This window comes from Prionailurus bengalensis, chromosome E4, assembly GCF_016509475.1.
Source record: "Prionailurus bengalensis isolate Pbe53 chromosome E4, Fcat_Pben_1.1_paternal_pri, whole genome shotgun sequence".
NCBI classification, from domain to species: Eukaryota; Metazoa; Chordata; class Mammalia; order Carnivora; family Felidae; genus Prionailurus; species Prionailurus bengalensis.
In genome coordinates this window covers 63,724,113-63,750,159 of record NC_057360.1, presented here as the reverse complement: position 1 = coordinate 63,750,159, position 26,047 = coordinate 63,724,113, and the positions used below count along the sequence as shown (strand labels likewise).

At 58.8% G+C, this 26,047-nt stretch overlaps 3 protein-coding genes across 8 annotated transcripts; all 3 read right to left on the bottom strand.

Annotated features, from left to right (window-relative positions):
* Positions 1–481: 481 nt before the first annotated feature.
* On the bottom strand, positions 482–1,878 carry TSTD1 (thiosulfate sulfurtransferase like domain containing 1). 2 transcript variants are annotated; one of them, XM_043568729.1, is made up of 5 exons: positions 1,710–1,851; positions 1,424–1,546; positions 759–921; positions 573–664; positions 482–520 (listed from the first exon to the last, which is right to left on the bottom strand). In XM_043568729.1, exons 1-4 carry the CDS (start codon positions 1,783–1,785, stop codon positions 613–615), a joined length of 414 nt encoding a protein of 137 aa, XP_043424664.1. In that variant the 5' UTR covers positions 1,786–1,851; the 3' UTR covers positions 482–520; positions 573–612. The 2 variants fall into 2 exon arrangements, with proteins under 2 accessions (XP_043424664.1, XP_043424665.1); XM_043568730.1 differs by lacking the exon at positions 1,424–1,546 and having other exon boundaries at positions 1,710–1,878.
* Positions 1,879–2,080: 202 nt separating this feature from the next.
* On the bottom strand, positions 2,081–7,747 carry USF1 (upstream transcription factor 1). Of its 4 annotated transcripts, none has more exons than XM_043568726.1 (12): positions 7,607–7,747; positions 6,862–7,155; positions 5,761–5,853; positions 5,298–5,347; positions 5,027–5,142; positions 4,580–4,681; positions 4,145–4,340; positions 3,834–3,921; positions 3,643–3,701; positions 3,421–3,515; positions 3,048–3,176; positions 2,081–2,861 (listed from the first exon to the last, which is right to left on the bottom strand). In XM_043568726.1, the coding sequence occupies exons 3-12, from the start codon at positions 5,766–5,768 to the stop codon at positions 2,772–2,774; spliced, it is 933 nt and encodes a 310-aa protein (XP_043424661.1). In that variant the 5' UTR covers positions 5,769–5,853; positions 6,862–7,155; positions 7,607–7,747; the 3' UTR covers positions 2,081–2,771. The 4 variants fall into 4 exon arrangements, with proteins under 4 accessions (XP_043424661.1, XP_043424662.1, XP_043424660.1 ...); XM_043568727.1 differs by having other exon boundaries at positions 6,862–7,062; positions 7,607–7,741; XM_043568725.1 differs by lacking the exon at positions 6,862–7,155 and having other exon boundaries at positions 7,607–7,735.
* Positions 7,748–8,701: 954 nt separating this feature from the next.
* ARHGAP30 (Rho GTPase activating protein 30) lies at positions 8,702–25,430 on the bottom strand. Of its 2 annotated transcripts, none has more exons than XM_043568719.1 (12): positions 24,980–25,430; positions 19,048–19,150; positions 16,429–16,573; positions 15,459–15,541; positions 15,193–15,300; positions 14,504–14,631; positions 13,593–13,764; positions 13,411–13,514; positions 13,239–13,316; positions 12,271–12,677; positions 11,207–11,467; positions 8,702–11,114 (listed from the first exon to the last, which is right to left on the bottom strand). In XM_043568719.1, exons 1-12 carry the CDS (start codon positions 25,074–25,076, stop codon positions 9,486–9,488), a joined length of 3,315 nt encoding a protein of 1,104 aa, XP_043424654.1. In that variant the 5' UTR covers positions 25,077–25,430; the 3' UTR covers positions 8,702–9,485. The 2 variants fall into 2 exon arrangements, with proteins under 2 accessions (XP_043424654.1, XP_043424655.1); XM_043568720.1 differs by having other exon boundaries at positions 11,378–11,467; positions 24,980–25,429.
* Positions 25,431–26,047: the final 617 nt, after the last annotated feature.

The window sequence follows — 26,047 nt, the reverse complement described above, 5'->3', positions numbered from 1 at the left end:
AGCAGTGGTTCTGGCCCCTGACTGCACATTAGAATCACTTGGGGGGGGGGGGTTGTGGGGGGGGGGAGAGGGGCGCCTGGGTGGCTCAGTCGTTTGGGCATCCGACTCTTGATTTCAGTTTGGGCCATGATCCCAGCGTCGCGGGATCCAGCCCCATATTAAACAACACTTAAAAAATCACTTCGGGGGCTCATAAAACCACCACTCCCCAGGTCTCACCCCCAAGATTCCAAATCTGGAAGGGGACCCACACCTTTTTTTTTCTTTTAGGTACCAACTGATTCTGATGTGCATCCTGAGCTGAAAACAATTGTTCCAGGAGAATCATCCCCTCGGGAAACTGCAGGGGGTTGGGAGGTTGGGGTGGGGGGTGGGGGGGTGGGGACAGAGGATGCTGGAGAAGGACCCAGGGCTGAAGTGAAGTCTAGATAAAGACTGGGAGTGTTCGCAGTGCACCCCACAAACTAAGTGCTTCCAGTGCTTCGAGTAAACGGTCTTTATTTGATGCTTTTGCGCGCAGGGCACTGTAAGCAGTGCGCAAGCTGGGGAGTCAGACCCTCCACCACCCGCAGTTACGGTGGCCGCGGGGGCCGTCAGTAAGCCACCTTCTACCTAACCTTCTTTCTGGAACCATTCTCTATAGGCCCCTGCGTAGTTGCGAGCCCTGTGGAGACAAAAGGGGGAGGGGGTGAGGGAAGGACAGGCCCGGGAGGCAGTCCCCAGTCACCCCCAGCCGGCGATGCACGCCTCCCCCATACCCGGTGTATCCAAGGCCCTGGGCCAGCTGCGTGGCCTGCAAACCCCGCTTGCCCATCTGGCAGAAGAAAATGAGATTCTCATCGTCCCGCTTCGGCTTCTCGGCGGAGTACAAAGCCTGGAAAGCGGCGGGCTCCATTTGCAGGGCACTTTCCAGCTCAGACACTGGGAAGAGTCGAGGGGACAGAATGGGAAGCCGGCGGCTGGCGATCTCAGGTTCACACCGGGCCCGGCAGGACTGGCTCCTGCGGCCCGAGCGCGTCTCCGGAGCGCCCCCACACCACACCCGGTGACCACGCCACACCCCAACCTCAAGGACAGGGCAGGCCCGCCCGCGCACGAAGGCGGCCGCACACAGCTGAACGGGGGCCACCTCCCCTGCGGCGAGGAGGAGCGGCGGGCGGGCGCCCGGCCTCGGGGAGGTCAAGCGCGGAGCAGCGGGTCCGCCCCTTCCTCGCCGCCTGCGATCCGCTCAAACTGGAAGGGCCGGTCGCGCTGCCAGGATCCGCCTCCCACCAGCGCTTCTCCAGGAAGTCGGGAGGTGGGTGGGTGGGGGCGGCTTAAGGTAAGGCGGGACCCCCGCAGCCGTGCCTCCCCCACGCCGCCCTAGACGCCCCTCCTGCACGGCCTCTAGGCCACCCGCGCGGGCGTCCCCTCGGCCCCCTACCCGGGATGTTGAGCGCCCCCGGGATGGTCCCCGCTGCCGCCTCCTCCCGAGATCTCACATCGATGAGCCGGGCCCGGCCCGAGGCCAGGAGCGAACGCAGTTCAGGGAGCGAGACCGTGGGCGCTGAGGAGGGAGGCACGAGAGCCTGGAGCGGAGCGCGGCGCCCCAGCCCGGGAGCGGGAGCGGGAGCGTGCGGACCTCCGCGCCCCCCGCCGCCGCGCCTCCTCCCGGGGGCTCCGCGCGCTCCCGGGGGTCGGGGCGAGGCCCAGCGTCTCCCCGCAGGTACCTCCGGCCATGGCGCGCGCCGCGACGGCGAGCTGCAGGAATGCGGCCCCGGGCCGCCCCCTCCGTGCCCGCAGCATCTCCCCCGCCTCCCGGAGCCGGGACCGGAACCGGAAGCGAAGGCACCGCCTCCCGAACTGCCCCCTCGGCACCTGTTCGCGCGCGGTACAGCCGATACCCGCGCTGGCCCGAGATTCTTGCGACTGCCCGGCGCGGACGGTCAGGCTTGGCCCAGGCACCGGGACTCAGAGTCATGAACACGGGAGTGGCACCCCACCCTAACCTGGGCCGACCAGCCCTTCCTGGGCAAAGTGCAATGTGCCCCCCCCCTCCCTTCCGCCCTGGGGCCCACAAAAAGGAAAACCAGGAGAGAAATGTGGCTCTGAACATTTTATCTTTAAAAAAAAAAAAAAACAAGAAAAGAAAAGAAAGTAAAAGAAAAACCGTCCCCACAAGGGGGAAGGCCCCAAGTGGGCCCCTGTCTGTTGTTCTCCCCGGCTCCAGAGACTTCTGCATAGGCCTTAGATGCTTGCCGGCCAGTCTCCTCTTCCTGGGGGGCAGCGGCCGCTGCTAAGCATCCTTTTCCCCACTTCTTGCTAAAGCCTGTTCCCCAGAGTCCTCAGGTGCACATCTGAGCTCCAGGGTGAGGAAGAACCAGTGGAAGAGAGCGCCAGAGTCCTGGGGCAGGCCAGAGCATCACTCGTTAGCGGACCCTCTGCTGGCACTCTAAGCGAGCACGGGGCAAGCTCCCCCCACCCCCGGTTCTGTGTGTCCAGTATCCAGCATGGAGACAGCACATGCATGCGCAAGAGGGGCACAAGGGCCCAGGGGCTGCATGGCGCGCGACTGGGCAAGGCTGTCCGCGCCCGCCCACGCGTGTGTTTCACACCACTGCAGGCTGCTCGATCACAGGGCCTCGGTTCAAAGCCACGCCTTCTGACTCCCCCTGGTCCCACGCCAGAAGTGGGCAGTGAAGGAAAGGGGCACGGGGTTGGCCTGCTGCTCCTGGGCTATCTGTAGTTCTCAGAAAGGGGCTGTAGGGCCCGAAGCCCCGGAGTCCCCATAGTTAGTTGCTGTCGTTCTTAATGACGACCTCTACTCCGTGGTGTCGCAACTGAGCTCGAAGCAGCAGGTTCTTGTTTTTGAGATCTTCCACCTGACGTGGAAAGGAGGCGATGAGGAGAGTTAAGTCGAAAAGTTGGCACTTTTCTGACCTTCTTCAGGCATCCACTAGTGAGGGGAAGAGGATGAGGCCCGCTCTATGGAAACCAAAGGAGGGAGTCCCAAACTGGCTCAGGGGCCCTGGAGTCGAGGAGGGCTGTACGGAGGACAGGGGTCTGACCTGCTGTCGAAGCACATCATTGTCCAGCTGCAGCTGGTCAAGCCCTTGCAGTTCCTCAGACAACCGGTGGTTACTCTGTCGAAGCTCCTGGATATAATCACAGGCTTTGGAGAGAATGCCACCTTTACTCTGCAAGAAGCAGCCAACAAAATGAGGACTAAGGTGCTCCCTGCCTGGCCTTCCTAAAGCACACACACCCCCTGGGCCTCGTTCTCCCCTAAGGATGGTGGCGTAACCTTTCACAAGGACACGGGGAACCTCAGAGAGAGAGAAGCACGGGTTCCTGCCACGTGTGCCCTCTCCACCATTTCTGCAGACGATACCAGGAGACAGAACCCAGGCGTCCGGCCCACTCCCGGGGCCCTCCCGTGACCTGGCCAGACTTGGTGCTCTCCATGGAGCAGTCCGGGATGATCTTGGACAGCTGCACGATCCAATTGTTGATCTTGTCTCGGCGGCGGCGCTCGACTGTGGGGCAGAGCGGAGGTCAAGGTGACTCTGTGAGAGCCCCCCCCCCCCCACCGGCCCTGTCCAACTCCCCAAGCTCTCTCGCTCAGACACCACGCCGTCCCCAATGCCACCTAGCAGTACCCACCTTCGTTATGCTGAGCCCTGCGTTTCTCATCCCGAGTGGTCCGCGGAGCTTCTGACTTCCTGACGACAGAGCCCAGGGCGGCCAGGGTAAGGGAAGGACGAGAGAGATTGGAGATGGGGTTAGGGGACGACACAGGAGTTGGCAGGGATCAAGAACACCACGGCAGCCGAGAAGAACCAGGGGTCACTCACGGGGAATAAGGGTGAGTCCTTGGGGCAATGGAGCGCTGGCTTCCTCCCTGCAACACTTCTTGTGGCGACATCATCACAAAGAATTGGCCTGTGAAGATGCGGGGTCGGTTCTGTCAGGACGTGGGACCAGGAACCTCATGGAGCTCTGAGGCCAAGGCCCTAGGATCCTCTAAGAAGGACACACTTCCTCCTGCTGGAAGGGCAGCCCCAGACTCACTGCCTGCCCGGGTCTTAGCGATCATTAAGGGGTCATGAGGAAAGGCCCCCTGCCCCCAGCCTTGTCCCTCCAGCCGCACCCTCACACGTCTCACCGGTGCCGGGAGGGGTCGCCTGCCCCAGCAGTGCCTCTGAGCCCTGCGTCGTGACAACCGCGGCCGCGCTCCCCGAGGTGGTACCCGCGGCCCCATCGCCCACGGCAGTGCTGGGGAAGTAAGTGTAGTGCGTCTCGGCAGCTGTCCCCTCGGCGTCAACCGTATCGTCACTGGTGAATGCACCCTGGATCACCGCCTGGGAAAGGGAACATGAGAACAAAGTTCAACGACAGTCAGGTACTTCCCACCGAACTACTCGCTGTACAGCTCCTATCCCCGAGAGGAAGGAGGGAGAAATATCGAGAAAGGGAGAACCTAGCACCTGGGGACAAAGCAGCCCCGGGTGCCTCACCGCCCCCAGCCCCAGCCCATGGGCTCAGCTTCATTTTCCTCCGCGGAGCTCTGGGGCCCCCTCCCCAGCCCGTACCCTGGTACCTGGGTCATGGACTGAGTGGCAGGATAGCCACTGATGGCGCCAGTCCCCTCAGTCTGGCCATCCAGCTGCCCCTCAGACACCTGGATCACCCTGTACATCACCTAGAAGCAGGAGGAAAGGGAAGCGGTGGGGAGGGAGAGAGAGCAGGAGAGTAAATGTTGGGGACCCCAGGACCCTCATAAAGCTTCTCTCAGATAATGCCCCAAAACAAGAGTGCGTCAGAGACAGAGATTCAGCCACTCTCCCCTCTTTCCCCAGAAGTTTCAGCCCCCCCCCACCCCCAATCCCTACTCCAAACCTCATCCTCCAAGCCCCTCCCCACCCCGCAGGAGTCCACACCTTCGCCCCACCCCCACCTCCAAGCCAGGTCTCCCCCTGAGGGTTCGATTACCTCCCTCAACCCTAACCCCAGGTAACACCTGCAGGCGCCTGGCCCCCTCCCTTACCTGGCCCCCATTCTCAGTTCGGAAGACGTACTTGACGTTGGGGTCAGGGAAGGTGGCAGCTGACTGGATGCTGGCAATGGCCACGCTGGTGGGGTCCTCCCCAGTTGCCACCGCTCCTGAATTAAAAGAGCGAAGGAAAACTCTGCGAGGTATGGACTTTCTCCCTCTGTTCCACGAAGGACAAGGGTGCACGGGAGGTGTGCCCGCGGGGGGGGGGGGCGGGGAGGGGTCACGATGGGCTCTGGGTCTCAGGTCTGTTTCTACCACTCACCTTCCTGAATCTGCACTGTCCCCTCTTCCGCTTCAGCTGTTTTCTGCTGCCTGTTTGTGATAGGGGTGGGGGTGGGGGGGGGTGGGGGAATAAGGCAGGAAGTGAATAAAAAGCTCACTGACCCAGTTCCATGTGGCTCCCAAACTCCCATGGCCTTCCCAACAGATGCCGGGTTAGGTTAGAATAACAATCTAACTGGTATTTACTGAGTGTTTATTGTGTGTGCATAGCACTGAACTCAGCACTGAACACGCGTTATTTTAGCTCACACGAAGAACAGCACGATGAGCTAAGCAGCGTCACTTGCGTTTTGTAGATGGGGAGCCAGATCACAACACTAGCAGGTGACGGAGCTGAAACCGGAATCTAGGTCTGCCTGACTCCAGAGCCAGTGCTCTCAGCCGTTCTGCGTCCTCCCCGGCCTCCCACCTCCCGCCCCAGACCCTACCTCTTCTTCACTCACCCCTTCATCTCTCTGTAAGGGGGCACATCCAAGGAACTGGTCCTTCTTTGGAAGCCTTTGTATCTCCCGCCTCACAGGCCAGAGTGTTAAGTCCTGGGAGAAATCAGGGAGTTTGCGGTGAGGCCAAGAAACTGAACAGCCTGTTTCAAGAAGCCGGGCTCCATGAAGACTCAGCCAGGAACAAAGTGCAGTCACCTACAGGGGACAGTTTCCTCTGTTCTGATGCTGAGAGGTGGGCTACAGTACTTGAAAAAGTAACTCTACAAATAGTGCTCCTCGGCCCTCCACGACCACTCCAAGTCATGTGGGCACTGGTGCTTCTTCCCGCTTCTCAGCCACACACCGTACCAAGAAATTTCTGTTTTCAAATCTAGGAAGGGGACACCCGAAACCCACGGCTATTGGCAAACCTCCCTGAACCATAAAGAACATCCGTGGCCCCTGGGCCTCATTCTGCTGAGCCCCTTGGCCTCTTGTTTTGGGGTGTCCAGATTTGTGTCATCTGTTAAAGACCCTAGAGTCCAAGTGTGTCATCTACAAGCCCCTTCTATTTTCTTCACCAAGCCTTCCCGTGGAACAACAGGGTTGCTAAAATGTTGCCATGACAACTCCACATCAACTGAATCCCAGCAAGAAGGGGGAAGAAAAAAAAAAAAAAAAAAACCACTCCAGGCTCAAGGTTCGGGAAGGAGAGACAATGGAAAAGGAACTCATTTGCAAGGTGCCCGCCTTAGGACCCTGACACCCGGCCGGAGGGCAGGAAACACAAAGAGCGGAGAAGACAAATGTCTCCAGAAAGATACAGCTACACGTACAAAACAACAAAACGATCCCCGCACGAGAGGGTAAGCTTTTTGGTCAAAGGTCCCCCAAACCTCTCCTATCCAAGGGAAATCTTCAGCGGATGATTGAAAAGCCCGCATCGAAGGAAAGTATTGACCGAAAAGAGAAGAAAAACAACCAACCAACCAAACAAACAAAAACAAAGGGCAAAGAAAAAAAAAAAGAAGAACCGAAAGCGAAAGTGTCCGGAGGAAGCAGCGCAGCGAGAAGATCCCAGTCCCTAAGGCGAAGTAGGACCAGGGTTTCGGGACCACCTACCTGTCCATCCTCAAACCTACGGAGGAAGTGCCCCTCCGAGGCTTGCTGCGCTGACTGCAGGAGGAGGCGATGGAAGAGACGGCAGGGCACAGGAGGCGTCTCTATCGCCCACAGCTGTCAGCCAGGGGCAGCCTCGGAGGACACCCAGCAACGGGGTCAGGCCGCTTATTCAAATCTTAGTTGGACATCCGGAAGCATTTCCTGAGCATTAGGGGATGCGACACGGAAACGCGGACGGGATGTTGTGGCGTGCACGCTCGGGCCAGCAGGGCCCAGCAAGAGCCCCTGCTACGTCTGGACACAAAGGGGAGAACGACCAGGTCCCGAAAGAAGTCGGGCGCCCGACCTTGCCCGAGAACGCGGCGCGTCCCTGCAGGCCCCGCAGCCAGCAGGCGCGAGCCCGCGAGCCCGGGAGCCCGCGAGCCCGGGCGGCCGCCGCGCTCCCTCGGCGGCCCGGCGCAGCGCTCGGCGGCCCGGAAAGGGCGCGGGGCTCGGCGGGCCCGCGGTCCCGGCCCCGCGGCAGGCAGCGCAGGAGGGCGGGGACGCGCGCGCTCGGGGGCGGGGAGTGCGCTCGGCCCACAAAGGGGGGCGGGAGAGAAAGAACCGGGCTCGGCCCCCTCCCGCAAAACAAAGGCTTCCTCCCCGGGAGGTCCGCCACCTGAAAACGGGAACAAAATCCACGCTGCCCTGCCCGCCGGCCCACCCAGCCCCTAGACTCCCGGCTCGCGTCCCGTCCCGAACTCACCGGCCAAGGCCGCCTCAGCCGCCGATCTCCCCCGACCGTGTTCTCCCTCTCCGGACTCGGAGAGCTCCATGGACGGCTGCTCATGCGCACTCCCGGCCTGCGGCCATGTTGCTGAGGGGCGGAAGTGTCTCTCTCTCGACCCGCCCAGGCTCTGAGCGGCCCCACTTCCGGTCGTTCCCGCTTGAGGAAAGAAGCGGTTGGGTGGGGGTGTCGCCGGGGCGTAGAAGAAGTCACTTCCTGGGGTCCGGGGAGAGTAACACTGGAGTATTTGTGGCGTTCGGCAAGAACGGGAGAAAGACGACTGATGCGTGCTTCCATCTTTCTGCTGGACAAGGCGTTTTTAGGGGCAGAAGGGAGGGAGGTTGGCTTAGATCAAGGGAGAGACGTCGGACGGAGGCGCCATCTTTAACAAGGGCTACTTGGGAGGCCATCTTGGGTCGGGACGCTTTTTTGCTGTCCACTGGAGACGAAGATAGATTTGGGTATATTCCTTTGTAGTAGCGTCAGCAGTTGCTCACCCAAAGACCCCCCCAGAACTTCCAGTTTTTGTGAGGCCCTCCGTTTCTGTGAGAGGGATCTTGGTTCCCATTCCTTCTTGGTTAAGACCTACTCTTAATGGATTTGGAGCAGTGTGGTGTGATCAGAAGAGTTTAGCCTCTGGAGCCAGACAAACTCGGATCTCAAACCTGCCTCTGCCGCTTCTTACCGCTGAGAACATTGGCAAGCCTTTTGACTTAATTAGCCTCAGTTCTCTCATCTGTAAAATGGAGACACCAATACCAAACTTACCGAATCGTTATACGGACTAAGTAAAATCAAGGGTATAGATGTTACGCTCGTAGAATACCTCGCCTTTACTGGTAGATCATGAGCATTATGTAAATAGAAGTTTCTCTTCCCCATTTCCTGACCACCATGAACCCAGCTCTAGTTTCTAGCCACAGGTCTCCATGACAACAACTGAGGAAGAGCACCCTAACAACAACAGCAAGAAGACATCTTGCCAAATATGAAAATGTAATACCCGTCACCTAAGACTCTAGTTAAAAAAAACAAAACAAAACAAAAAAAAAAAACACGAGGCTTCACACTGTGTAGGTATAAAAGTACAACTTTTATTCTGAGGTTGCTTCTTACTAGGATGGAACATATGGCCCCAGCCTGTCTGGAGAAGCAGTCCCAGGGCCTGAGTTATGCTATTCCCCTTCCTTGAAATAGGAGGAAGTTATTCCAAAGGAAAAAGGAGAAGCCAGGGAGGTCTGCAGAAGATCTCTCTTCCTAAAGGCGGCTGGAGGCAGAGGGTGGGGATGCTGGAGAGGGAGCCAGTCCCTCCAACGCACTTTGAGGACTTCAGAGAGCTTCCTTGACATGGTCCTCCTAATCTGGAGCTAGGAGAGTCAGGAGGTACCCAAGGGTCCAAGAGCAGAATAAGGATGGGCAACTCAGAAGTGTGGATGTGTGATAGCCTCTGACCTGGCCCCACCCTCCCCTCCTCCACCCTCGGCTTCCATGAAGGGAAGTACACAGCCCCAGAGGAGGCAGGAACTTAGCTGGAGTTCCCTCTTCATTCTTCACTTTGAGAAACCTCTTAAGTTTTCTGCCTACTCTTTGTTCCCTTTGACCAATGACCCCGCTCCTTGGTAACAGGATCTCGGTGACTTTCTTGGGAATATCCTAAGGGATAAGTGCTTTGTGTCTGAGACAAGCTCAAGTAAACCAACGGAGGCAATGCTTCCCATAGTGGAAAAGAGAAGCTGGAGGGTCAAAGCCTATGGTGTTGGACACTCCAGCTGCTCAGGCGGCAGGAGAAACAGCCGGTCTGGGAATCTGGAGATTCAAGACAACTTACTGTCCCCTTTGCCCAGCACTGTGGTCCTACTCACAGTCCCTCACCTCTCCCAGGGTTGGGCTGTGTTTCAAAGGCATATGATCGGCGCTGGGGGGACAGAAGAGGGTCGGGGGGCTGGGGTTCCCTGGGGGGCAGACTAAGCCGACTCCGGTGTCCAGACCCTTCTGTGTCTTCGGGTGGGAGCTCCAGGCAGCTAAGTGGCCGAGAATAGGCAGGGATCACACTACACGGGGAGGTTCTGGGGATGAGGCTGTAGTCCCCACCCCCTGTACAGGTCTGGGTCCGCCGAACTCCCTGAGCCTCAGTCCTCTGGCGGTCCCGGGCCAGGGCCACAGCAGCATCAAAAGAAAGACTGCCCCCATTCCTCCAAGAGGAACGGGAGGCTCGGGACCCCCAAGCCCTTTCCCCAGGAGTCCCATCAAGCCGGCCAGGCCTCGGGCATGGGTTTGCAGGTGCCACGTGGATCTTGCTACACATCGCACTAGGCATCTTGGCAAATTGTGGTTTGGGGGGCACCACAGGCACAGAGCGGACCTGTTGGACCTGAACCAGGCTGGAAGCCAGGCGCATGCCCACACCACCAGCTGAGCCAAGAGGACAGGGACACAGGTTGCAGCCCTCTGGACCGAGCGGCCCCTCGGGCTCCATCTCCTGTGGCCGGGGTGGCTGCGGGACCGCCTGTTCTGCCTCAGAGGACTGGGGGCTGCCCTCTTCGGCACTGCCAACCACCAGGGGCTCTGCGTGTGACCCTTCAGGAAGGGTGTCCTTCTCTACACGGTCACCTCCAGCACTCTGGTCTCCCTCACGCTCCCCGTCCCCACTCTCCTGTTCCTTGCTGACCTTCCCTGCTCCTTCAGATGCTGCTTCAGGGCTTCTGCCGTCTTCACCACCTCCTTGGGCTTCTCTTGCCCCTTGGTTCTCAGGCCCCTTCTGTCCTTTGGCCTCGTCCTCTCTGCCTCCGTCAGCCTCTTGTCTGTGTACAGCTTCCCAGCTCCCCTCGGCAACTTGGGTTTCCTGGGCCCCGCACTCCAGGTCCCTTCTGGCTTGTACCTGGGCTTCCTCTCCTTCCTCAGCCTCTTTCCCTCTCTCCTTGCTTTCTTTCTCCTCGTCTTTACCCTGCTCTCCTCCTGTTCCCACCGCACACTTAGCTTCCTCCATACTGCCCTCCTCCTGCTGACCACAGGACTCCTCTCCCTTGGCCTCTGGCTCTTCCCCACCCCCTTCCTTCACACTGACCATCATCTCCTGGCTTTCCCCAGCCTTCTCTCCTTCCTCACCTGCTTCTCCATCCTCCACCTCGCTCTCCGGACTCCCCTCAGCCTCCTCTGGGACGTCCCATCTGCCTTCAGGCTCAGCCTCCCTGTCCTCCCCACCTTCCCGGCATGCCTGCTCTCCCTCAGCCTGCCCTGGAGCCCCCTGTCCCCTGCATCCTGCTGCCTCTTCTTCCAGGCTCCCTGGACCCTCCCAGTTTGGGTGTTTGGGCCCCAGAAGGGGACTTAGGTCATCGTAGGCACTCAGGAAGACTTCCTCCCCACTCTCCTCTTCTCCTTCAGGCCCGGGGCCCACAGAGTCCGGGGAACAGCAGCTGGGAGCCAGGACAAACTGTGCCTCATCCAGAGACAGGTCATCCAGGGGCGGCTCCACAGAGAACTCCTCCACCTGCGGGCATAGCACCGTGGCTCAGGACCAGGGGGCCCGGTCCGCCCTCTGGCCTCCCCAGCACCCCCAAACCCAGCACAGCTCCTTCTTACCTGAGGCCCGACTCTCAGGAGCTCCTCTAGGTAGCCCATCCCAGGGTCGTCCTCCCCAGGGGAGAAGGCTGCTCCTGCAGTTCCTGCCTTGGCCACCTCCCCATCTTCCACCCCCACCCACTCGGGCTCTGAGCTGCTTGAGTCCTCTAGGAAGGAGAAGGAATCCTGCACCTCCTGGGACAGGCAGTCCTCCAGGGCAGGGGCCACGTCCGCCGGGCCACAGTCAGCCGGGGGCCCTGCGGCCGAACTTGCCTCCAGCTTCTCATCTGTTGAGAGAAAGGTAGTCCCAGGAACACACAGGTCAAGACCAGCCTTGACCCTTTACAAAATGGATCTTCCTGGCATTGCTACCGTATCGGGACCAACGCCCCCGGCATAGATTTGGCCTGTGGCCAATGCTTTCAGACCAGCATCCCTACCTACTGGCTTATCGCTCCCGCCAGGTGCCAGGCACCATCCTGTACGTTTTACAGCCTACTTAACTCTGTAGCCCGAGTCCTTCCCCGCTGCCCTGTGCTGCCTCAATGCTTCTCCTCAGTGACACTTCAGAACCTCTGAACTAACTCAACGGCCAATAGCTTAACCTAGGTCTCCAGTCCCACCGCTGTGACGGAAGCACAGCAACAATGACGGCGTCATAAGATCGCAAAAGAAGAAAACAAGCGAATGCCTGCAAAGTCCTTAACGCAGCACATGGCAAGCGGTAAACCTTCAATACATGTTAACGATTAGTGTTAATCCTATATTATCACCAGCATCTATTATACAGCCCCGCCTTGTACTCCGTGATCCATACTGTCTGAGTCTGACCCGGACTCCCAGTCTCGGGTACATCAGTGATCTGAAGACTGCCGGGGGTCCTCTCTCTGTGGATCTCACAGAACCTGATAATATTACTGGATTCCCCACCCCCCCCCCCAACCCGGAAGTCAGGGAGGCAGCCGAAGGAGACCACCCAGAGCCTGAGGACTGAGGCGTCTGCCATTTTCAGGACAGATACCTGGCATCAGAGCTTCAGCCTGGAATTCTAGTCCCTTCTCCCAGGCCTGGGAGATCCCCGGGGCCTCACCTGGGGGGCCGGGGCCGGGGCCGGGGCCAGGCCCCGGGCCGGAGGCAGGGCTTGGCCGGGGCTGTAGGGCGGGGCACTCAAGGCCTCGGGTGAGCCTGGCCAAGGAGACGTTGGAGATGATGTTTGGGGGCACGTTGAGGATGGAGGTGATGTGCAGTGGGAGGTTGACGTTGTAGGGGTCCGAGATGTGGACTCCAGCACAGCGCTCTGCTCGGCTGCTGCTCCCAGCGCGGATCCCCGACCGGCCGGCCCGCGGCGTGCCAGGCTCAGAGTTGGTGCCGCCCAGCGCCTCCGGCTCCCGCTCCCGGTCACCCTCCGCCGCCTCCCCGGAATCATTCTCCAAGCTGTCCTGCAGCAACGCGCTCGGCTGGGGATGGCTGGGTCCCGCCAGCCCCTCCGGCTCTGTGCGGGAGAGAGCGCAGGGCGGCAAAGGGGCCCGGACACCTCAGGAAGGCTCTGGAGAGCGGGCCCTGCTTTCTCAAGCCTGAGAGTTAGGACAGCCTGGAAGGCACCAGCCCGGCTTCCCTTGGCCACCGCTGCGAACCTCCCACAGTGACACTTACGTAGGAACTCCCCCCCCCCACCCGCCCCGTCCCTCCGGCCGTCCCTGTCCCCTCCCACAAACCCACACCCCACTCTCTCCCCCTTTGTACGCTCATTTGAACACACCTGTTGATCAGATAATCAACTCACTATTGCAAACCCAACATCGGGTACTGTGGCTGGTGTATAATAAGCACTCATTACGTGTATATTTTTCTTTGAAATTAGCGAGCACACAGCCACGTGTACAGACACACAAACACGCAGCAGTGCACACACAATGGTCTGTCTCATCCATAACACTGCTGTTCCCTTGCAGAGACACCCACACACGCACACGCAGGTGTTCACCAGCCTCTGCATGCACGCGCGCGCACACGCGCGCACGCACACACACACCACGTGCACACCTATACTCACCATCACTGACCCCAGCCGCAGCACTCAGTGAGTCCATGCTCTTGGCTGGCCGCAAAGTCCCCTTATCGGATTTGTCCTCTGCAAGACATGAATGTTTGTAGGGCCAGGGTCCTGCTCGCCTTCAGCAGAGCAACCCCCCCCCCCCCCCGCCACTACGTCCCTCCAGACTCACCTCTGTCCTCAGCGCCCCGCGGAAGTTTACGCTTGGTCTCATGGCCAGAGCGACCCAGATTGAAGATAGATTTCCACTTCCTGACCTTCAGAGACCCTTTCCTCCTGGAAGGAATGGAGAAATCATTGGGGTTGGAGCCTGGCGGTCAATGTCGGGGGGGAGGGCCAGGAAGGAGACCTTACTTGTGCTCCGCAATTTCAATGATAGTGTGGTAGGGCCGTATCTGCGGGGGTCCATCACCAGCCTGCAGGTTGCTAGGCAGATTGTAGGGCAGGGACCTGGGCATAAGGTCCTCGGGGCTGCCTGATGCCCGGGCCCCTGGAAGTGATCGCCATCCACTCTCCATTTCACCACCTAGGGAAAGAAGAGGAATTGGCCGGCCAAGAACAGAGATGACAGGGCGCCTGGCTGGCTCAGTCGGTTGAGCATCCGACTTCGGCTCAGGTCATGAGCTCACGGTTCGTGAGTTTGAGCCCCACCTCGGGCTCTGTGCTGACAGCTCGGAGCCTGGAGCCTGCCTTGGACTCTGTGTCTCCCTCTCTCTCTGCCTCTCCCCTGCTCACACTCTGTCTCGCTCTCTCGCTCTCAAAAATAAATAAATATTAAAATTTTTTAAATAATAAATAATTATAATAAATAATAAAATAAACATTTTTTAAAAAAGAGTTGAAAGAGGGCCTCAGCTCCCTGTAGAACCCTCCCACCCACCAACTAACCGCCAGGCTAAGGATATACTCAGAGGTCTTGGGAGACAGACCCTCTGTGTCTGGGCTCTTCAAGAGGGTGTCCTCGGGGACAAGGGTCAGGAGATCCCAGCACACCGGCCAGGTGGGCTGGGGTAGGAATGATCGGTCACTGGCCCCGAGAGCCAGGATGGTGATTAGAAGGTCAGGCTATGCAGGAGAGGTTTGCTCAAGGACAGACTAGGCCATCACCTCTCCAGGATCTTCTCCACGTGACCACAGCTGTGAGTCTCAGCTGTCTCATCTGCAAAATGGGGAGACTGAACGAGGTGGCCTCTGAGGCCCTCTGTGACCCTGATGTGACTCCCCAGACAGACTGTGGTGGTGTGGTGGCTGGGAGGGACACTCACTGGAAAGGGCAGCGCCCCCAAAGAGCTGGTCCACATGCGTGAGGATAAACTCGACCACGATGGACTGCACCCGCACCTCCATGAAGGCTGCTGTCCCATTGAAGCCCGAGGCCTCTATGTCCTTAGACCTGTGGAGACGTGGAGTTATTCCCCGCCAGCCCCACCACACTTCCCCGTCTGAATTCTCCCTAAAAATACCCCCACCCCCCTCCCCTGCGCGCCCTTAACCTCGTCCCCACCTCTTAAACCACATGCGTGATTCAAGCCTCAAATGCCTTCCTTCAGGAAGCCCTCTGGGAATTCACTCCCGTCAGAATTCATCTCTAACCTTTGCACGCGAGGGTGCCTCGTTATAATGACTCTCAGGACTTCTCATAGTCTGCCTTACACCACGGGGGGTGATATACAGGCCAGATCTCCACTAGACCGCGAGACGTTTGCTCGACACACCTTCAACAAGGACTCTGAGCTCGGGGACACGGCACCAGAAGACACAAGGCCTCGTGTCCAGTGGGTAAGCCCCGTCCCGCTCAACGTAATTGCGAAACCCCCTGTTTCTCACCCGGCTCTAGGAGGCCCCACCCCCCCTCCCCAGGGCACCCCCACAGCCACGCCCATTCCTGGGGCAGCCTCTGGGGGCTGGGCTCTGCCAGGACCTCCCCCCCCAGGCCGCTCGCACATGTGCCCACCTCAGCAGGTTGGGGGCCCACACGATGGCCAGGTTGCGGGCGTGCATGTTGGTCTGAGCACTGAATGAGGCCATGTGTACCAAGTGCCGCGTGAGGAACTCCAGGGTCCTGCAGAAGGGGGGCATTGTGGGCCGGGGGTCACACAGGGGACGCCCAGGGCCGGGGTCGGATTGAGGTCTGGGAGCCGGAAGGGAAGAGACAAATTGAGGCCCCAGGGTTGCGTGGGGCGTGGGGCGGCCCTCTGGGGAGGGAGGAACCCCACACACCTGTAGTTTGGGAGAGGGAGTTCTCCAAGCACCTCGAGGATCTTGATCAGACGCTCCGGCTCCAACTGCACTGCCACGGCCTCCTGGTGGGGAGGAAGGTTCAAGAACCGGGTCAGCCGGCCCGCACCGCCCTTGCTTACTCCTCGGAGCACTGAGCCCAACCGTGGGAAACGGCCTGTGCTGCACCCCACCCCATCCCCCAGCCCAGCTCTTCGGAAGCCACGTGATGAGCAGACAGAGCCCAGAGCTCGGGGCCCACGGCACCTGCTGCTGGGTCTCAGCCCTGTCACCCCATAGCTCTGTGACCTCGAGCAACTCCCTGCCGCTCTGCCTTGGCCTCCTCCCCCCGGTGCCGCTCCGGTACAGGAATACCTCCGTGGTCCCTCCCTGCAGGTGTTCCAGGGGCCGTGGAGTTACTCCCAGGTGCCCAGGGAGGCCTGCGCCCACGCGGTCCGGCCGGCGTGGGCTGAACTGCGTGGGCCGCTGCTCCCGGCTCCTACAACCCTATCGTGCTCGACAAAATGCAACTCACTGTTTAAACGCTACTGAACTCAAGAGAGCATTTTTGTCCTGCGTTCCCTCACTTAAAAGCTGTCCAGCATCCAGTCCGCTGGTGGAGGTGCGCTCCGGGACAAGTTTTGACTTCTAAGAAGGGTTGTCCTTCTCTCCCATGGAGGGAAGCTCTGGCCCAGGTGATTTCCCAGGGCCCTCTGCTCTCCGCCTGGGTTCTACATCCCCCAGCCTCATCCCTGCACCGTGCGTGAGCCACAGGCCCCAAGGGAAGGAGGGGAGGCGAAGAGAAGAGGGGGGAGATTGGCGGGGGGGGTCTTTTCCTTTTCACGTGGTCTCTGTCATTCGGGATCGCCAGCACTCTGTCCGGCCGTGAACACCCACTTGGGACATCGGCGCCAGGACGATCACCCCTCAGCCTCGTCTTCTCCCCCCCCCTCCCCCCGGCCTCTCAACTCACAGCAAACTTGTCATAGAGCCGGTAAGTGAGCAGAGGGTCTGGAAGTTCCCTGAAGTAGGCCTTTAACAGGGAAGAGACACAATGGATGTCCTGCAGGTAAACATCTCTCCGCAGGTCCGGCTTCCGCTCTGCCTCAAACTCCTGCCTGGGGAGGTGCGGAGTGTGAGGAGTGGGGGAAGGGGGGTGGGGGGGGCAGTGGGAGAGGCGGGGGCTGTGCGGGTGGGTCCGGGCAGGGTCAGCTGTCAGCAGGCTCGGGACTTGGGAGGAGGACGTTGGGGCGTGTGTGTCCGTGAGGCAGCAGACGCAGGTGCACCTGTCGCGGTGGCCGGGGGGTGTGCAGGCGGCCGGGTGGGTAGGGAAAGGGACCCGTGCGTGCGGGCACAGGGAGACGCGTCGGGGATGGAGCCGCGGGGGGGGGGGGGGGGAAGCGGCAAGGCAGGGGGGCGTCCCAGCCAGTGAGGGCGCAGCGGTGAGCCTGCACGTGCTTCTGGGCTCGTGGAAAGGTGGAGGGGACGCAGATCTTGGAAGGAAACGTAAGTGTAACTCTTCGAGGTTACAGCCCACAGGTTCTCAGATAAGATGTCCAAAAGCACAAGCGGCCAAAGGACAAACAGGTACACGGAGCGTCACGTGACAAACTTTTGGGCGTCAGAGGACAGTGTCACGAAAGCCAGGACAACCCACAGAATGGAAGAAAACATGTGCGAAGCACAGATTTGCTGGAGCATTTAGTATCTGGACCGTGTGAAGAAGTCTTACAGCTCAAAGGAAACAAATAACCCAATTTAAAAACGAGCGAGGCGGGGAGGTGGGGGGAGGGGTGGCCGGGTGGCTCAGCCAGCTGAGCATCTGACTGTTGATTTCGGCTCAGGGCGTGATCTCACGGCTTCGTGAGTTCAAGCCCTGCATCCGGGTTTGCGCACTGACCGCAGAGCCTGCTTTGGATTCTCTCTCTCTCTTCCTCTCTCTCTGCCCCTCCCCGACTTGGGCTCTCTCTCTCTCTCTCTCTCTCTCTCTCTCTCAAAAAGTAAATGGATAAACTTAGGGGCGCCTGGGTGGCGCAGTTGGTTAAGCGCCCGACTTCAGCCAGGTCACGATCTCGCGGTCCATGAGTTCGAGCCCCGTGTCAGGCTCTGGGTTGATGGCTCAGAGCCTGGAGCCTGTTTCCGATTCTGTGTCTCCCTCTCTCTCTCTGCCCCTCCCCCATTCATGCTCTGTCTCTCTCTGTCCCAAAAATAAATAAACGTTGAAAAAAAAAATTTTTTTTTAAAGTAAATGGATAAACTTAAAAAAACAACAACAAAACGAGCAAGGGAGGGGCGCCTGAGTGGCTCAGTCGGTTAAGCAACTGACTTCAGCTCGCGTCAGGATCTCACAGCTCCGCTGGTAAGTTCGAGCCCTGCGGCGGGCTCTAGGCTGACGGCTCAGAGCCTGGAACCTGCTTCGGATGCTGTGCCTCCCTCTCTCTGCCCCTCCCCTGCTCACACTTTGTCTCTCTCTCTCTCTCTCTCTCTCTCTCTCTCTCAAACATAACTAAGCCTCAAAAAAATTAAAAAGATCTACAAGGGAGTGAGAAGCACACAAGATGTTCGGCGTCATTGGCCGTTAGGGAAGATGCGAACCCAGGTGAAACATGACTTCGCATCCGCTGGGATGGCCGGCGGGATGCGGGGAAATTGGAGCGCTCGTGCCCGGCTGCTGGGGGTGTGAACTGACGCCCGGCCACGGAAAACGGTCCGGCCGCTCCTTAAAAAGTTCGACATGCGACCCAGCAAGCCCGCTCCCACGTGTCTACCCCAGAGAACTGAAGCCACCCATTGGCACCGGTGGGCGAACGTTCGCGGCCGCGCTGTTCCTCGCAGCCAAGAGGCGCACCGTCCATCGGTCGACGTACAGATGAACCAAATGCGGGCGAGCCGGAAACGGAGATGAAGTAGCGGCAGGTGTGACAACGTGCACGAGCCCCTGCAGACCCGCCACGTAAAGAAGCCAGACGCAAAAGGGTACGTAATACGGTTCCGTTTGTATGAAACGTCCAGAAGGGGCGAGCCCGCGGAGCCAGGTGGTGGACCCGTGGCTGCCAGAGGCTGCGGGAAAGGGGAAATGTGGAGAGACTGCTTTGGGGGTTGATGAATGTTCTGGAATGAGTGGTGATGGGGGCATGCCTGGCCTTGTGAATATACTAAAAATCGCTGAGTCGTACGTATTTACTTTTAGTGTTATTTTTTTGTTTGTTTATTTAGTTTTGAGAGAGAGAGAGAGAGAGCGCGGGGGAGGGGCAGAGAGAGAGGGAGACACCGAATCGGAAGCAGGCTCCAGGCTCCGAGCTGTCAGCACAGAGCCCGAGGCGGGGCTTGAACCCACAGACCGTGAGATCATGACCTGAGCCAGCGTCGGTCGCTCAACCCACTGAGCACCCCCCAGGCGCCCTTGCGTCGTACATGTTTAAATAGTGAGTTTTATGGTGTATGAATTATATCCAATTTTTTAAAACTGGGTGAGCGTATATGGGAGTGGAGACATGCACCTCCTGAGGAGACTCCAGAGTCCACGCTTCCTTCTCCCCGCTTCCCTCGCCCCTCCTGGCCCACGGAGCCCTCCCCTCCCTGCCTGACTCACCGGAGCTTCTGGATGTTGGAGGAGACCCCCGAGAGGCGGTAGATCCCATCTACTACCCCGTATTCCTCCACGAACTCTGCACAGCTCCTCAGCACCTGTGGCACTAGGGACACAGACGACACAGAGGAGAGAGATCAGCAGGTCTGGGAGGACAGAGACCGCAGGGGATCTGAGAAATGGAAGCATCGGGGACGGGGGGGGGGGGGGGGTTGGGGAGACTGAAGGCAGAGCTCGCGGAATAGCCACCTGTCGCAAGGAGTCTCAGAGGGCCTCAGCCCCCGGTCTCTCCGTCCGTTGGGTCCAGAGCCTCTGCGAAAATCCCCCAGGTGAGGGGGGAGCACACTGCCTGTCCAGACCGCCCACTCCTGCTAGAAAGTTCTGCCTTTTGTTGAGCTGAAATCTGTCTCTCTCTAATTACTAGCTGCTACCCCAGAATCTTCGAAGGGGCAGCAGTCTGCTTGGAAGGAGACTCGGAGTAAAAGGATGGGTCTTGAAAGTGCATTTATTTAGGGGCGCCCGGGGGGCTCAGTCAATGAAGGGTCTGACCCCGGATTTCGGCCCGGGTCACGATCTCACATTTCGTGAGTTCGAGCCCCACATCGAGCTCTGTGCCGACAGCGCGGAGCCCGCTTGGGATTCTCTCTCTCCCCCCTCTCTCTGCCCCTCCCCTGCCCTCTCTCTCTCTCTCTCTCTCTCTCTCTCAAAGGAAATACCTAAACTTAAAAAAACAAGGAAAGTACATTTATTTAACACTCTATAGAAAATGAAGGAGCGTGAATTGTCCGGACCCACAAGGCGCAGGGCTGACGGGGACTGTTGTCAAGCCAGGAGGCCAGCGCGTGCGTGGTAGGTCTGTCGTAGGAAGGCGCACAAGATCGCGGCAAACCTGCACACAGGTCGGTGCAGGAGAGAAGCAGCGATGTGCCAAGCTCTGTGCATTAGGTGTCCTAGTCCCCATTCTGCAGAGGGTCAGAGAAGTAACGAGTGCCCAGTATTACCAGCTAGCGCCAGGATTCCCATCCAGGGGTGCCAAAAGTTGGGTTCTCTTCCCCACCCTGGGCCCCCTCCCCTGTTGCCAGACCGTAAGCTCCTGAAGGACAAGATCTAAGTGCGACTGGCTCTGTGTGTGTGTGTGTGTGTGTGTGCACCCTCTCTGAGGCCCAAACAGAATGTTACTGATTTTGACATCCCTCATGTTTTCTTTTTTTATGTTTATTTATTTTTTTTTATTATTTTTTAATTTTTTTTATTTTTAAATTTTTTTTCCAACGTTTATTTATTTTTGGGACAGAGAGAGACAGAGCATGAACGGGGGAGGGGCAGAGAGAGAGGGAGACACAGAATCGGAAACAGGCTCCAGGCTCTGAGCCATCAGCCCAGAGCCTGACTCGGGGCTCGAACTCCCGGACCGCGAGATCGTGACCTGGCTGAAGTCGGACACCTAACCGACTGCGCCACCCAGGCGCCCCTATGTTTATTTATTTTTGAGAGAGGGAGAGAGAGAGACAGAGCATGAGCGGGGGAGGGGCAGAGAGAGAGGGAGACACAGAATCTGAAACAGGCTCCAGGCTCTGAGCGGTCAGCACAGAGCCCGACGCGGGGCTCGAACTCACGGACCGAGAGATCATGACCTGAGTCAAAGTCGGACGTTTAACCGACTGAGCCCCCCCAGGCGCCCCAACATCCCTCATGTTTTCTGACATGATGTCTCAGACTCGGGAAACCTTCCAACGCCCTGTGTGAAACCCTGTCTCCAGAAGGCCGTGTATTTCTCTTGCGAAAGCTTTCCCTGCCTTAAATCGTCTGCTCCATAAACACTTTGCTTCAGCCCAGTCTTCACTGCTCGGCCTACAGATGGAGGATAAAATAGAAACCCCTCAGCCTGGTGCATAAGGCCCTGGAAAGGCCGGGCCCAGCTGCTCTCCCAGCCTCGGCTCCGGTTGCCTCTCCGACAAGCCCTAGGATCCGGCTCTTTGCTGCTCCGTGATCACGCCTTGGCCCCGTAACTCGTGTCGTTCCCTTGCCCGGAAATACCCTTCCCTCTGTCTTTGACGGGTGAACTCCGATGCGTTCGCCAAAACACGCCTCAAAGATCACCTCCAACTCTGAGCCCCTTGCTTGTATCTGTATCGTGGCCCTTACCACACTTCATTATCGCTACTTTCCTTTGGGTCTCCACCTCTGAAAACCAGTGACATGTTCCCCAGCATCTAGCACGGTGTGGAAACAGCAGGTGCTCAATAGTGGTGTATTGACAACTCGGGGAAGAAAGCCATCAGGTATGAGGATGACTAACAACCCCTGGAGGTTGAACTAGAGAATATTGCCCAAGACAAAACACTAAGTTCGATTCACCAAGACTTTCCAGAGAAATCCCTCTCCCATGTCAGTGTCACGAAAAGCTGTCTCTCCTCAGCCATCTGGTTTTTTTTTTTTTTCCTTCTGGGCTTTATGAGTCTTAGACCTGATTATGTTCACCTCTTTAGTTACCAGGAAGCTCAGAGCCCACATCTAGAAACCATATAGAATCACCCGATACGCGCGTCTATGTTTTTGGGGGCGCCTGGGTGGCGCAGTCGGTTAAGCGTCCGACTTCAGCCAGGTCACGATCTCGCGGTCCGTGAGTTCGAGCCCCGCGTCGGGCTCTGGGCTGATGGCTCGGAGCCTGGAGCCTGTTTCCGATTCTGTGTCTCCCTCTCTCTCTGCCCCTCCCCCGTTCATGCTCTGTCTCTCTCTGTCCCAAAAATAAATAAACGTTGAAAAAAAAATTATTTATTCTATGTTTTTGTAAAGTGTTAGCTTTTGGAATCATCCATGCCAAGTTCTTGGTGGGATGAAGTAATTAATTAGAGAAATATAGAATGAAGGAAATAATCAATAAACCCATTATTCACTATTGTAAACCCTCCTCATGTGACCTGGTGTCCACACCCTTTGTCCCCCACCCCCACCCCAGAGCCAGGACTTGGGTGAGACAAGGAAGGCGCAGGTGCGGAATTTACGGAAGCACCCATTCCTAGAGCTGTGCAAGTGCCATCTGTGCACAAACACGACCTTCAGAAGAGTATGGAACTCTTGATCTCGGGGTCATAAGTTCGAGCCCCACATTGAGAGTACTAAAAAAATTAATAAGTAAACTTTTTAAAAAAGGAAGGGAGGGAGGGAGGGAGAGAGAGAGGAAAGAAGGAAGGAAGGAAGGAAGGAAGGAAGGGAGGGAAGGAGGGAGGGAGGGAAGGAAGGAAGGTAGGAAGAAGGGAAGGAAGGAGGAAAGGAAGGAAGGAGGGAAAGAAGGAAGGAAGGAAGGAAGGAAGGAAGGAAGGAAGAGGGAGGGAGGGAAGGAGGGAGGGAGGGAAGGAAGGACAGAAGAAGGAAGGAAGCAAGGATGGAAGAAGGAAGGAAGAAAGGAAGGAAGGTAGGAAGGAAGGAAGAGGGAGGGAGGGAAGGAAGGAAGGAAGGAGGGAAGCAAGGAAGGAAGGAAGGAAGGAAGGGGGAGGGAAAAAGAAAGGGGCATTCTGGGTGCTGTGGTGGCCCTAGGTCAAGGGCTTCCTTAAATTTTGCGCCTTGGTCACCTCTCTTGCCTCACCTTAGTCCTGGCCCTACAGTTCACCATCCATCCTTCCACGACCTGTGCCCATTTGCCAGGGCCCCCTGACCTCAGGTTCCCAGCACTGAAGAAATGGGGTGAACCCTCCTCAGGTGCCTAGTGCCACACCAACTCTCTTGGCTGCCATGTTACTCCATTGACTCATAGTCCGCTGTCACCCAAGGCCTAGGTCCTTTTCACATGAACTGCATCCAAGCCAGATCCTCCCCATCCTGCCCTTCTCTGTTGATTCTGAATCTCCAGAAAAGGCCCTTAAAGAAGGTATTAGAGAGCCTAAGGAGTCAGAGCCACGGAGGAGGTGGGTCATGGAGACGAAAGGAGAGATAACAGGCCGAGAGACGGGGTGGGGCAGGGGGAGCGTCAAGGAAATAGAGATCAGAGCCATGGCATCAGAGACGAAAGTAAGAGACAGGGCTGAGGTGATGGAGTCAAGGGCTGGAGACATCGGGGAATGGAGGCGGGGTCCGGGAGGAGGGCCCAGAATTTAGAGACTTCGAGGATCAGAAATGCTACCTGACCAGGGTAGCAAAGAGATAAACGTTAGGAAAAGAAAGAACTCAGTACAGGTAGGGCTTGGGGAAGGAAGAGATGGCCCCCGGGGCAAGGAGCTGGGAGAGGGTGCTGAGACGGAGTGAAGACAGATGGAGAAAAACCAAGATCCTCAGGGAGGATAAATGAAGCAGAAACACAGACCGTGAGTCTTGGGTTGAAGAGAGAAGCCATCACCAGCCTCTCTCTGACCTTTCACTGTCCACCTGTCTGTGCCCAGGGAAGGGGTGGATAGGGAGAGGTGCCCGAGATCACTCCACCCTTGGGCTCAGGTGAGGTGCTGGGGAAGGGAAGGGGGTGTTCCTCTCCTCCTCTGGGTCTCACTAGGACCAGGCCCCAGCAACCTTCCAGAGAACATGCCCCTCACCTGCTGGGAATGCAGACAGGCCAGGAGGGGTATACAGGAGTGGGGTCTGGGCCGGCTGGGGGTTCCATGTTTCAACATGGTGCTGGCGGGGGCCACGGGGAAGGGCAGCCCCAGGATGAGGAGACTGAACTGAGGGTTTGCAGAGAACTGGAAGCACATCAGCCCCATTGGATCACGTGGCCCTTGCTTGGCCCAGAAGTCATCATTCTCAAGAGGAATCCCTTGTAAAGGAGTCAGCCCTGTGCTGGCAGTCAGGCTCTTCACGGTGAGAAGAGAAAGGCAGAGCAAAGCCTTCGGGACTTCAGCTCTTTAAGACTCTCTGAGGCCCTGGGTTTCCCTGAACGGAGGCCGGTGGGGATGGGGGCCCCTGGGGGAGGAGAAAAGGGGAAGGAGGTGTCTGGGGATGAGGGGGCGGGGCTACGAGCAGGAAATGAGCCGGGAACCACCATCACCCTCCCGGACTGAAGGCACCACAACCCAGAGCTGAGAAGAGGAAATGACAGATTGGGGTGGGGTAGGGTGGGGGGGTGGAAATCGTGCCCTTCTCTGGGAGGAGCTCGGAGGGGCACAAACAAGCTGGGCTGGGCCGCCGGGATACCTGTGTTCAATTTCAAATCAAGGCGAAGTTTGTGAGTGGCCACTCCATGCGGGGATGAGCCCGGAGTGGGCCCCCGTCCTCCTGGCTTCTGAGCCCCTCCAGGGAACTCAGGGAGGCAGCCGACAGGCCCCACACCCATCTCCTTGCACCCTGCACCCCTGCCCTCCGACCAGCCTCGGGGCATCTCTCTGACCCTTCCCGCAGCCCACATTTCAGCCGCTTCTGCCCTCGCCCCTCCACTCCCAACCCAAATCCGCTCCTCCTTTGCACAGGGAGAGTCACAGAGACTGGCAGAGGGAGATGCCAACCCACACCCTCACCTGCGGCCCGGCAAGGCTGCAGAGGGCCCCGAGCCCTGCGACCACGGCCCCGGGGTGCTCTCCTCCAACCAGGAAACCCCCGTGCGCCCCAGCGCCACCCTCAAACTCTCCTGGCACACTTCTCCTGTCCCCTTTCATTCAGACCCAAGGCCCGTCCATGGGCCCTTTCGCCATTCGTCCCCTGGCCCTGGCCCTGTCCCGCCGCCTCCCGTCCCCAGCAGTGATGCCTTCCCCTCTCTCTTGCCTACGCCTCTCGGTCTCCCAGCTCTCCGGCCTCCCCACCCACAGGTAGTTACACAAGGGGGCTCCCCTGTCTCCTCTGCCGCCGAGCCACATTTCCTGCCGCGCCTGCTTGACAGCCGCCTGGGCGCTGACCCCCGAGCCACTGCCCCTTCGCCACGGGCACCTGGGAGCTGCCTCCGTCCCTGAGGCTGGACGGGGCTGGAGAGGCTGCGGGCCCCCCACCCAACAGCAGCCCTGAGCCACCTCCTTACCCTCCTGGCCGGAACGCTGCAGCTGCTCCTGTAAGTCGCACCCAAACACCCTCTCCTTGGAGCTGCCCTTCTTCTTCCCTTTCTGCCGAGACTTCATGGCTGGAGCCCCCAGGTCCTGGCCCAGCCACCTCTCTGCCCCCCAAGACCTTTGCCCTACCGGTCCCCCATAGGATCCCAAGCCAGTCTTTGGGCTTGGCCCGGCCCCAGGGGGCAGGGCTCCGAACCAGGGCGGGGTGGAGGGTGGCCTGGGCCACGGGCCGCAGCTCGCGCCTCTGGGGGCCCCGGCCACACGGAAGCGGCCGTGGAAGAGGAAGCCGCCAGGACCCTGGCAAGAAGCTGTGTCTCGTGGCCCAGGCTGGCACTCGCCCCTCCGGCCCTGCTCAGCCCTGGGGGAGCAGGAAGCCGTGTGGCTCCTCAAACCCGCTTCCTGTTAGAGCATCTTTGCAACCACAGGGCCTGGGGTGGGGGAGGCAGCCGACATTCACATCCTCAACCCAGCGCTGGGACTTCACTCATTGGTCAAGGGGAGGTGATGTCAGAGCCCCGGGGTGGGGTGGCGGTGCCTGGGGCGTGAGCAGGTGCCTGACACCTTCGGAGATCAGAATTCGGGGTTCCGAGGCGGAGATAGGGGGCCGGCCTGAGAGCGAGGTGGCACAGGGCCGTGCGGAGCCCCCAGGAGGATGCCAGGCTGGGCCCCTGGCGGGCCTGTGACGAGTCACATTACCTCGCTGAGCCTGTTTCCACACATGTGACAAGGAAGGGGGTGAACTAGGTGATCTCTAATCCTTCCAGCTCTTTCCACGGAACTCATTGGAGGGCCAGCTTCTTTGTCTGGAAAGAGCGTGCACAGCATTCTGCCTCCCAGGCCCATTTTGGTGACGCTGGGGCACGACACAGGATTGACAACAGGGCGCACAAGGGCGCCGGCTGTCCCAGAAGGACCCGGGGACTCTGGGAGACGGCAGAGGGCCTGGCGGGGACACGTCTTTCCCCTTTACCTCCCAGCCACAGACACGCTCTCTCCTGCCCTACTCGGGGCCGCAGGGAGGACGATGCAGAGGGAGAATC

Bases quoted from the DNA above. Each gene is read 5' to 3' on its own strand.
- TSTD1 (XM_043568729.1), bottom strand. From the start codon at position 1,785: ATGCTGCGGGCACGGAGGGGGCGGCCCGGGGCCGCATTCCTGCAGCTC. The intron at 922-1,423 runs GTAGGGGGCCGA...GACTCTTCCCAG, and splicing joins GGGGGCGCTCAACATCCCGG to TGTCTGAGCTGGAAAGTGCC. The intron at 665-758 runs GTATGGGGGAGG...TTGTCTCCACAG, and splicing joins CAGGGCCTTGGATACACCGG to GGCTCGCAACTACGCAGGGG.
- USF1 (XM_043568726.1), bottom strand. The intron at 3,516-3,642 runs GTGGGTACTGCT...TCTGCCCCACAG, and splicing joins CAGGGCTCAGCATAACGAAG to TCGAGCGCCGCCGCCGAGAC. The intron at 3,177-3,420 runs GTCACGGGAGGG...TGCTTCTTGCAG, and splicing joins AGAGCACCAAGTCTGGCCAG to AGTAAAGGTGGCATTCTCTC.
- ARHGAP30 (XM_043568719.1), bottom strand. From the start codon at position 25,076: ATGAAGTCTCGGCAGAAAGGGAAGAAGAAGGGCAGCTCCAAGGAGAGG. The intron at 15,542-16,428 runs GTGAGTTGAGAG...CCTCCCCACCAG, and splicing joins GGCTCTATGACAAGTTTGCT to GAGGCCGTGGCAGTGCAGTT. The intron at 13,317-13,410 runs GTGAGTCTGGAG...CATGTCTTGCAG, and splicing joins GCGGGGCGCTGAGGACAGAG to AGGACAAATCCGATAAGGGG.